This window comes from Grammomys surdaster, unplaced genomic scaffold (genome assembly GCF_004785775.1).
Source record: "Grammomys surdaster isolate TR1022 unplaced genomic scaffold, NIH_TR_1.0 363, whole genome shotgun sequence".
Taxonomy (NCBI): domain Eukaryota; kingdom Metazoa; phylum Chordata; class Mammalia; order Rodentia; family Muridae; genus Grammomys; species Grammomys surdaster.
This window is the reverse complement of record NW_021604782.1, coordinates 10,123,244-10,132,265: the sequence shown is the minus strand read 5'-3', so window position 1 is coordinate 10,132,265 and position 9,022 is coordinate 10,123,244. Positions and strand designations below refer to the sequence as shown.

At 43.0% G+C, this 9,022-nt stretch overlaps 2 protein-coding genes across 4 annotated transcripts in view; one reads left to right on the top strand and one right to left on the bottom strand.

Annotated features, from left to right (window-relative positions):
- The window catches only part of CUNH9orf43 (chromosome unknown C9orf43 homolog), a 25,686-nt gene extending 22,123 nt beyond the window's left edge, over positions 1-3,563 (bottom strand). For all 3 annotated transcript variants that reach the window (XM_028780009.1, XM_028780010.1, XM_028780011.1), the window contains exon 1: positions 3,360-3,563. In XM_028780009.1, the coding sequence (XP_028635842.1) occupies positions 3,360-3,420 (61 nt within the window). In that variant the 5' untranslated portion in view covers positions 3,421-3,563. The remainder of the gene's footprint in view (positions 1-3,359) is intronic.
- A 588-nt stretch (positions 3,564-4,151) lies between these two features.
- Pole3 (DNA polymerase epsilon 3, accessory subunit) lies at positions 4,152-6,588 on the top strand. The gene is made up of 4 exons (XM_028779966.1): positions 4,152-4,315; positions 4,409-4,494; positions 4,805-4,923; positions 5,154-6,588. Exons 1-4 carry the CDS (start codon positions 4,250-4,252, stop codon positions 5,318-5,320), a joined length of 438 nt encoding a protein of 145 aa, XP_028635799.1. The 5' UTR covers positions 4,152-4,249; the 3' UTR covers positions 5,321-6,588.
- Positions 6,589-9,022: the final 2,434 nt, after the last annotated feature.

Genomic DNA, 9,022 nt, shown 5'->3' with positions numbered 1-9,022 from the left:
GGGGAAATGAGGGGCTCTGATGAGGAAGGGAAGGGAAATAAATACAGGGGGAGAGAGGATAAAATAACAGGAGAGTGTCTAAAATAGTCACAGGGAATCATACTTTGACTATCTACTTAAAAATACCTATAATACACACAAGTCAGCATATAAACACACATATACAGTTTAAGTAAAATTCCCCATCTGAGCTGAGAATGCTCACTGTAACAGCCATAGACCATCTAACAAAACCCACAACACCGGGCATGAGAAGCCGCCTTTTTAGTTGTTGGTCAGGGTTTCCAAGAGACTCCCAAAACGTTATTAGGCTATAAAGGAGGGAAGTAAGTCCTTATTACTGAAGACACAATACACTTCAGACAAGGAGCTCAGATTAACCTGAAAGCCTCCTCCCTGAGGACTAGCTTTCATGGTACCAGAAGGTGTTACTCAAGCTTCCAAAGGAGGGAAGCAACCAATAGTACTGCCCAGCTATGATGCCTACAAACCACATCAATGACCGTCACTGTGCCATACCTCTAAGTGTGCAATAGAGGCATGCATACCTTGGTGGGAACCAACAACTCTCTAATAGATAGTAAGACCTTGCTCAACAAGTGGGAACTCATGCCCGGTACTGGAAGCCTAGTCATCTACCCAGGGCTAGTGAAGTCATGGATCTTAAAGGAGAATCTATAACCACTCATTTACTAAATCAGCACAATCCCTAACTACACTCCAAATATTCATCCTTATAACCACAGATAAGTGCAGTCCTCACCCTCATCAAGGCAACTTCTCTTTGGATCTGACAGAGACCATTACTGAAAACAACATCCAACCAAAATGCAGTTATAAAGCCTAGTCCCTATGGATACATCAGGAACACAACTCCTACATCTAAGGTCAGGGACTATTGTAGAAGATGGGGCAGAAAGATGAGAATAGCCAGAGGAGCAAGGGTTCTGCTGTGAGACTGTAAATGTCAGAAGCTACAACCATGAAGTCCACCAACATAGCTGTCTAAACATGAGCTGAACAAGGACAATGCCAAGGGACATGCCAACAGAGAAGGAACGCTAAGGAGGCCTCAGCCCTAGATAAAGAACCACAGGCAACTAGGGAATACTGAGATCTGAAGAAATAGTTTACCCAGGGAAGATCATACAAGTTGATCATCCAATACAAAATGATCAGCCCTGAAAATATACATCAAATAACACTATTCTGACTGAACAGATTGTATTTGTGTGTGTGTGTGTGTGTTTATGTGTAATAACAAAGAAAAAGAGGCAGTGAATTTGAAAAGGAGAAGGGAGGGTACATGAGAGGGTATGGAGGAAGGGAAAGAAAGGGAAAATGATGTAATTATATTATGATCTCAAAAAATTTTAAATTATTTTTGTAAAACTTGTAGAAGCATATGTAGCCCCAGGCTCAATCCTGAATAAAAAGGGGGAAAGTTTTAAAAATTTGTGATATACATGGCAAATATTAACAGCAACAAAAACTTACAAACCAATAAAGAAAAATGAGACAGATGCACCAAAGAATGTGAATTATCATTTTATAAGAAATATCACTAATACATAAAATATTAGGTTCTAAAAATAAAAAACCAAAGTCATCTGATCCTATTTGCCTTCAGGAAGCCTGTATTGATATTTGAAGCAACGAAGGTGTAGAGTTGTCACCTGAATCAGGTTGCTAAGCCAGTAAATGAACAGTGGAAAAATAAGGAGCCAGCTTCCAGCAAGAGATCCACTTTAAAAAGCCATCTCTCAGTCTGGAAAGATGGTCAGTGGTTAAGAGCACTGGCTGCTCTTCTAAAGGTCCTGAGTACAGTTTCCAGCAACCACATGGTGGCTCACAACCATCTGTAATGGGATCCAATGCTCTCTTCTGGTATGTTTGAAGACAGCTGCAGTTTACTCACATAAAATAAATAAATCTTTAAAAACTACATTTAAAATTGTAGACACATCACATAAGATATAAACTTCTATGTATGATATATAACAAGGACCCAGTAAATATTATCGGGCCTCAGTAGCTAAAGCACTTGGAAGGCAAAGCATGAGGTCCTGAGTTCAAATGTCCAGAACACACATAAAGCCAGGCACAGCAGACATCTGTAATCCCATTGTTCCTACTATAAAACAGAAAGCAGAGAATCCTCTGAAGCTTATGGGCTAGCCTGGCATAAGATGCCATGAATAGCCCAAAAAAGATCCTGTCTTAAGGTAGAAGGCAATGACCAACTTCCAAAGTTATCCTCTGACCTCCACACCAACACCATGGTAAGGCATGTGAATATCCATATATGTATATGTGTATCACACACATATATGTACATACATTATACACACATAGAGACAAATAAAATTATATCAAACTATTATCAATCTCTCTTTTAAAGATATTATACAGTCACTACAACTACCTTATTTCTCTTAACATAGAATTACATTTTATTCATTTACTTGGTAGGCAGGGGTACCATGGTACACATGTGAAAGTTATCAGGAAGGTCATCCTGTAGTGAGCCCAGAGACTACAGTCCTCAACCCAAAAGTGTCTTCATCCACTGAGCCATCTCACCCTGTCCCCTTTTTAACTTTTAAGAACATTGTCCATTTCTTCTAGTCAACACATTTATTGACTGTCAAATATGTGAGATATGCTTAGGGCATAGAGAATAGCAATAAACAACTCGCTATTCTAAACAGCTTCTAATTTAAATTAGAGATAGGAATCTAGTGTCCTGAGCTGCACTTGGCCTAGGAAAAATTTAGCTTAGCAGGCACTTTGAGCCAGTGTCTTAAAAACTGTAATGGTCCATAATGTTAGGTTTCTAGCTTCTCTCCTAGATCAAAATGCCTGTCAGCACCAGATCTAGCTAAATAGTGGCTGGAACTAAGGCTTATGACATCTTTAAATCAGGGCTGTTCTAAGGGCAGTTCTCTCCACCAAAACAATCCCTCAGCACTGTTCATCATCCCAGCCCTGTTGGGTTGTTTTGTTTCTCCAAATAGGGAAATATTTCTTTGTAATGTCTCCATCAAAAATAGAAAAACAAGTTTTGGAACAACATGTTTTAACAAGAGAAAGAAAGAAAGAAAGAAAGAAAGAAAGGAAGGAAGGAAGGAAGGAAGGAAGGAAGGAAGGAAGGAAGGGAAAAAAGAAATAATCCAGCATTAGTTCTCAGTGGTATTTTTTCTGTACTTAATACGAAAATTATACAACTTAAAGAGACATTATAAATGTAAAATCAAGTGATGATTTTGATAAGAAAAAATGTACGATGAATCACTAATGAATTAAAAATACAACTTTAACATGGTATTTTGAATAAGAATACAATGCACTATTCTTACAATCAAATGCTTCTTGCCCTTTCAGTACCGAACCAGTCCCAATTGAGCTCCGAAGTCTCATCAGGCGTCTTTTGATATCGCCCTCGTTACCGCTGTTCTAGTAAAGTAATGGCATTTTTTTAACGAAAGTTTAGATAACACTTATCCTTAATACAATTATCACAAAGTCATGAAGGGAATAAGATTAAAAATGGACAAGTCTACTGCATCAATCGGTGCAGTAAAACTGAATGAAAATCTACACTGAGTTCCGAGCCGGAAAAAAAAAAGGAGGGGGGAGGGAAGGGCCACTCAAGTGTCAGTAGTCCGCGATTTCACAGGATCAAAGCAGATTCCAAAGGGCTAAATTCTGAGCCTCTGGGGGACAATGCTGAGATTGCGAAAGCGCTCCGAAGCTTTGGCCCCGCCCGCCTCTTCTAGAGAGGCCCCGCCCACTCGGCAGTCCGAGTCCCGCCTCTCCGGGCTCAGTCTACGCCTACCCTTTCCAAACTAGGCACCAGGCCGCACGGTTGCCTAGCAGCGGCGCACAGCAGGATGGGAGAATAGACGGAAACTTCAGAGAGTCAAACTTAGTTTGGTGCGAACGCTCCAGTGATGGTGACAGTATGTAGTAAAGAAACAAGCCTGGAGTGGAACTTCCGGGATGCGGTGGAGGTGTATGGAAACCTCAATGGTCCGAAACCATTGCGACACGGAAAGCTGGGCTACACTAGGGACTTGTGGCGAGGTTGATGTAGCAGAGAGGTGGTGCGCAAAGCACTGTGGGACACTGGCAACGTGGGTTAGGACGGAAGCCTCCGAGGGTTATATCTTAGCGACGCGGGAAGTCCAGACGCCAGAACTGTCTGAAGAGGAGACCTGAGAAGGAGGGTCGGGCACCAGCGGAGGCGATGGCGGAGAGGCCTGAGGACCTAAATCTGCCCAACGCCGTCATTACCAGGATCATCAAGGAGGCGGTGAGCTGCTCGGGCTGGCGAATGGGTCGAGGACGGACGTGAGGGCAGAAGGTTAATAGAATCCGCGTGTGTTCATTTCCACTCTCCTCGCAGCTCCCGGACGGTGTCAACATCTCCAAGGAGGCCCGAAGCGCCATCTCCCGCGCCGCCAGTGTCTTCGTTTTGTATGCCACATCCTGGTGAGCCGAGCAGAGGTGGAAGGGAGGCCCAGCGGGATCCTGACCTCGCGTTCGTGGCCTGGAACCTACAGGCCCCAGTTCCCTGCCTGAGTAGAGAGCGACTCACAGCTCTCCTCTAGGTCTCACAAATTCTGAAGCAGGTTAAACAAGACGGCTGCCTTAGCCCTTTGTATGGGGAAGGGATGAACTTAGCCGTGTCACACAAAAATCCATTCATCTAAGATAAAGATGGCTTTTCCCACCCATCTCTGGGTGTCTCGTGTCCCCGCCCACTTTGACAGCTTTTGAAGGGCTTTGCTCTTTCTTCCAGTGCCAATAACTTCGCAATGAAAGGAAAGCGCAAGACTCTCAATGCTAGTGATGTGCTGTCAGCCATGGAAGAGATGGAGTTCCAGCGGTTCATAACACCATTGAAAGAAGCTCTAGAAGGTATCCATGTGCACTGTGCACTTCTGTTTCTTAATATGAAAAATGTTCATCCTTTGCTCCCTGATCACCTGATTTCAGTATCGGTGCCATTAGATCCCATTCAATAATCCAGGACTGGTCATGATTCCACTCTGTTTAGTTGGTACCATCTCAGATATGTGATATATGGGGCTGGTTATTCCGCCTATGCCTTGGTTTGTCTAATTAAACAATAATCTGCCTCCTTACAGCATATAGGCAGGAGCAGAAAGGCAAGAAGGAAGCTTCGGAGCAAAAAAAGAAGGACAAAGACAGAAAAGATTCTGAAGAGCAAGACAAAAGCAGGGAGGAGGAGGATGACGATGAAGAAAGACTGGACGAGGAAGAACAGAACGAGGAGGAGGACGTAGACAACTGAATGGAGAGAGACTGTGGCACGGTGGAAGGGACCCTGAGGGCCTGAGATGTGTTTATGTGAAGACTCTCCCTGCAAGGCAGAGCCATTTTTGGCACTGGTGCCCGAGATCAAAATAAAAAACTGACCAGAAAGATCAGCTCTTCCCAGACTCCGAGCATCTGAGTTACAGAAACCTGTTTTGCTCCTCAGTCTGCAGGTTATGACTTTTTAGTATGAGGGATTCTGAATGACTACATAGTTTGGTGTTGCTTGTTTACTTAAAGTATATGGCTAGCTAGTTTTTGATCCCATTTCCCTGCCTCTCCAAAAAGTTATAACATCCGTGTTGCCTGCTGTGTTCCAAGTCACAGAGGCACTAAAGGCTCAGGGGGGAAAATGGGGCTTTGATCATGGTCACCTGTTTGTACAGTAATTGGCAATAGGTATTAATGCTCAGAATGGTTGCTCTTTAGAAAACAACTAAGAGAATAAGGAAATCTCTGCACTTGGTGGTAGCATTGCTTACTTGGTTTCTGGCTTTTGAGACTTACTTAGCTTTGTAGTCCTTTATTGACTCTAGATGCTCAGTCGTCCGGGGTGGCTACACTCCTATGACATATACTCTTAAATTCTGAGTGTTGATTAGAACCTGTCAAGAAAGGGTGCCAATTCTTAAAAGCAGATGGCTTAATCTTGGAGGTAACTCAGTGCCTGCCACTGTAGGACCTAGTGCCGCCTCCTGGAAGGTAGTAAAATCCCAGATTTCCTCTTTAGTCCATCTCCCAGACTGTGGCTGCTGCTTTTCATTCCCTGAATTCATAACAGGTTCCAGAGACTTCATCTCCTCCAGGCATAGCCTGTTCTGTCTCCATCTCTCCCGCCTCTGCTTCCCAGACCTTCTTTCCCCTCTTATTTCATCTTCTAGTCTAAGGACTTTGATAACCTGTGTCATATCCCAAAGTACAAGGTTCTCAGATTTCTTAGTCTTAATCTCCTGTCTTTTTAAAGAGAATTGGGAAACACTTCTGAACCATAAGGTTAGAGAAATGGTGCTCAGGAATGCAGCACCACTGCTGTAGCTTTGAACTGTTAGCCTTTCCTTTCCCTAGTTAGTGCCCCAAGCACTTTTCCTATCTTGTTGTGCACTTGAGGCTGGCAGGTGATGTAATATAGTTGGATACTGTTTACTAGTCAGGGAAATACAGGGAAGAGTTTGTTGAAAGTGACTGGAGACTGTTGAGAAGATTTTAATGCTTTCTATAAATAAAGAACATTCTTGTTTAAAATGATGACTCATACAATGTGCTTTTTGGAAAGGACTCACCAAGATCCCCCTCCTTCCCCCTACCCTCACACACAGGCACATAGAGAGTCCTGTGTCTTCTTTATTACCAGAAGGTGAATGAGTAGTCACAATTTAAGGGCACTGCTCTTAACCACAGCCACCCGGTTGTGAGAGAGCTTCCCAGTTACTTTGTATATCTCACTAGCTCGCACGCAGGCTCTCCCTGTGTCTAGCATTGTTCTAAGTACTTCCAAGTATGTATTCCTATCAAGCAGCGTTGCTGTTGCCTCTCTTAGCTCTTAACCACAGCTCTATATTCTCCAATACAGTTTTCAAGTCATAAGTAAAATTTATAAATCAAATTTCACAAGGAATCCCAGTGGTCCTCTGGTTTATAGGCTTTTTCCTTTACAGCAGAAACATTGTTTCTTAATTCCCATGAGCACTGTGCTAGACCTACCCGTCAAGTCCCATTTGTAATCCTGTGACTTCCTTTGAACTCAATTTCAAATGTATATACTATGTACCAAGTAGATCTTCTTAGTATAGACCTTTGCTTTCAATGAGATCAAATCCATAGTTAAACCTGTTATTCAAGGGTTGTGTAAGAAGGGCTCATCCTACCATCTAATCTCCACTGTAAGGCTGTCAAGAATGGAAGGGGCTCAGTCACATAGCACTTGCCTAGCATGTTCAAACAAAACAACCAAACTCTTCTATGTCTTTGGTTTGTCCTACCTAATCCCTTAACTAAACTTTAACATTCCAAGAGAAACCTTCTCTGAGAATGGAGACTTGGATTTTAAAGTAAAGAATTCAACATCTGGAAAGACTCTTTGAGGTCATTCATCAGTTTTTTCCCAATCACACCTACATCATCCTATAACGAACGGCATCTGGATTTTGAAAGTTTTCCATCAAACTAAGTTTCTCATCTCTTTAAACAAAGTGCTTCATGAACAGAGACTAATCTGGATCTAGGCAGTGGAAGAGTTCTTGTTCTAATCCATTCAGAACTACTTGGAGGGTATGAAGTGATGGCTCAGCACTTAAGAGCAATGACTGCTCTCCCAGGGGACTAGGGTTTGGTTCCCAGGACCTGAATGACAGCTAACAACTTCTGTAGCTTGAAGGGATCCCATGTCCTTTTTTGACCTGTCACTGCAGGAAGGTGGTGCAGAGCCATATATGCAAGCAAAACATCTGTACACATAAAGATAAATCCTTTAAAAATGTTTTTGTGCCCTCATCCCCTGTTTTTACCTATGGGAAGTTGACACTCTTTAGAGAGAAGTTCTGTAGGGTATTAGAGCTAATTTATGATCACTGAGATCATGATCCAGTGGCCTTTGGCCTTACTTCTGTTTTTGTTTTAGTAAATGTTATAAATGGTTGGGATAACTTTAGATTTACAGAAAAATTACAAGGAGTATGGTTCCCATGTACCCTTCACCCAACTTCTCATGTTACAACTTGGAAGTCCAATTTTTCTAGTGAATTATTAAAAACCAAAATGAGATTCACAAACCTTAAAACATTTTTAAAAGGAAGATCTGGTGGTACTTAGAACATTTACAGTATTTATCACACAACTGCCCACTTCTACCTCCAAAACAATTTTATTACCTCCTCCCCAGTAAGCAATCATTCCCCCAGGGCTCCCTCCACTCAGGTCCTTGCCACCCACCACAGGTCTTGGCAGAAGCCCCAAAAACCTCTCTAGACCCCATGCTCCAGTCCTCCACAGACCTTTGGTCGTTCTTCTTTTTTTAATTAACTGTGTTGTTTGGTTTGTTTTTTGCTTTTTGTTTGGTGAGACAACGTATCACCTAGTGTTGAGATTAAAGGCATGCACCACCAAATCTACTCCCTTTGGTCAGATTTTAACGCACCCATTGTAGATAAATCTGATATCCTATCACACTTGGTTAGTTTTCTTGGCTTTTTTTCAATGTTTTTCACATCTCTTAACCCATGACAGATAGGGGCTGGATAATCAATAACGTAGAATAAATCTGGACAGTCAGTCTGTTGCCGAACTCAAATTTAAAGCGCTCAGTCCGTCAGCATGGATTTATCAGCTGCGTTTGGCATTACCGAGGTGTTTTAATGCCTTTGACATCTAATTGTTCTTTTACCAATGAGCAACGCAGTCAGTTTTTGCTCGAGGCTGAGAAAAGACCGGCAAGTGAACTCTGGGATGAGTTGGAGATTGCAAGTCGGAGCCCCTCCCAGAGGCTCCGACTGTCCACGCGGACCCCCTCGGGCCTTCCCACCTCGTGAGGCCTGAGGTCGTGGGTGGAGGGAATGGGCGGGCTCTCGGGCTCCTCGGAAACTATGGATTGGCCAAGATTCCAGCCAAGCGTGGATCTGACCTTGCGAGCTGACCAGGGATCCAGAGACTGCCCCGAAGGGAGGGTAGGCTGCATTCCCTTAGG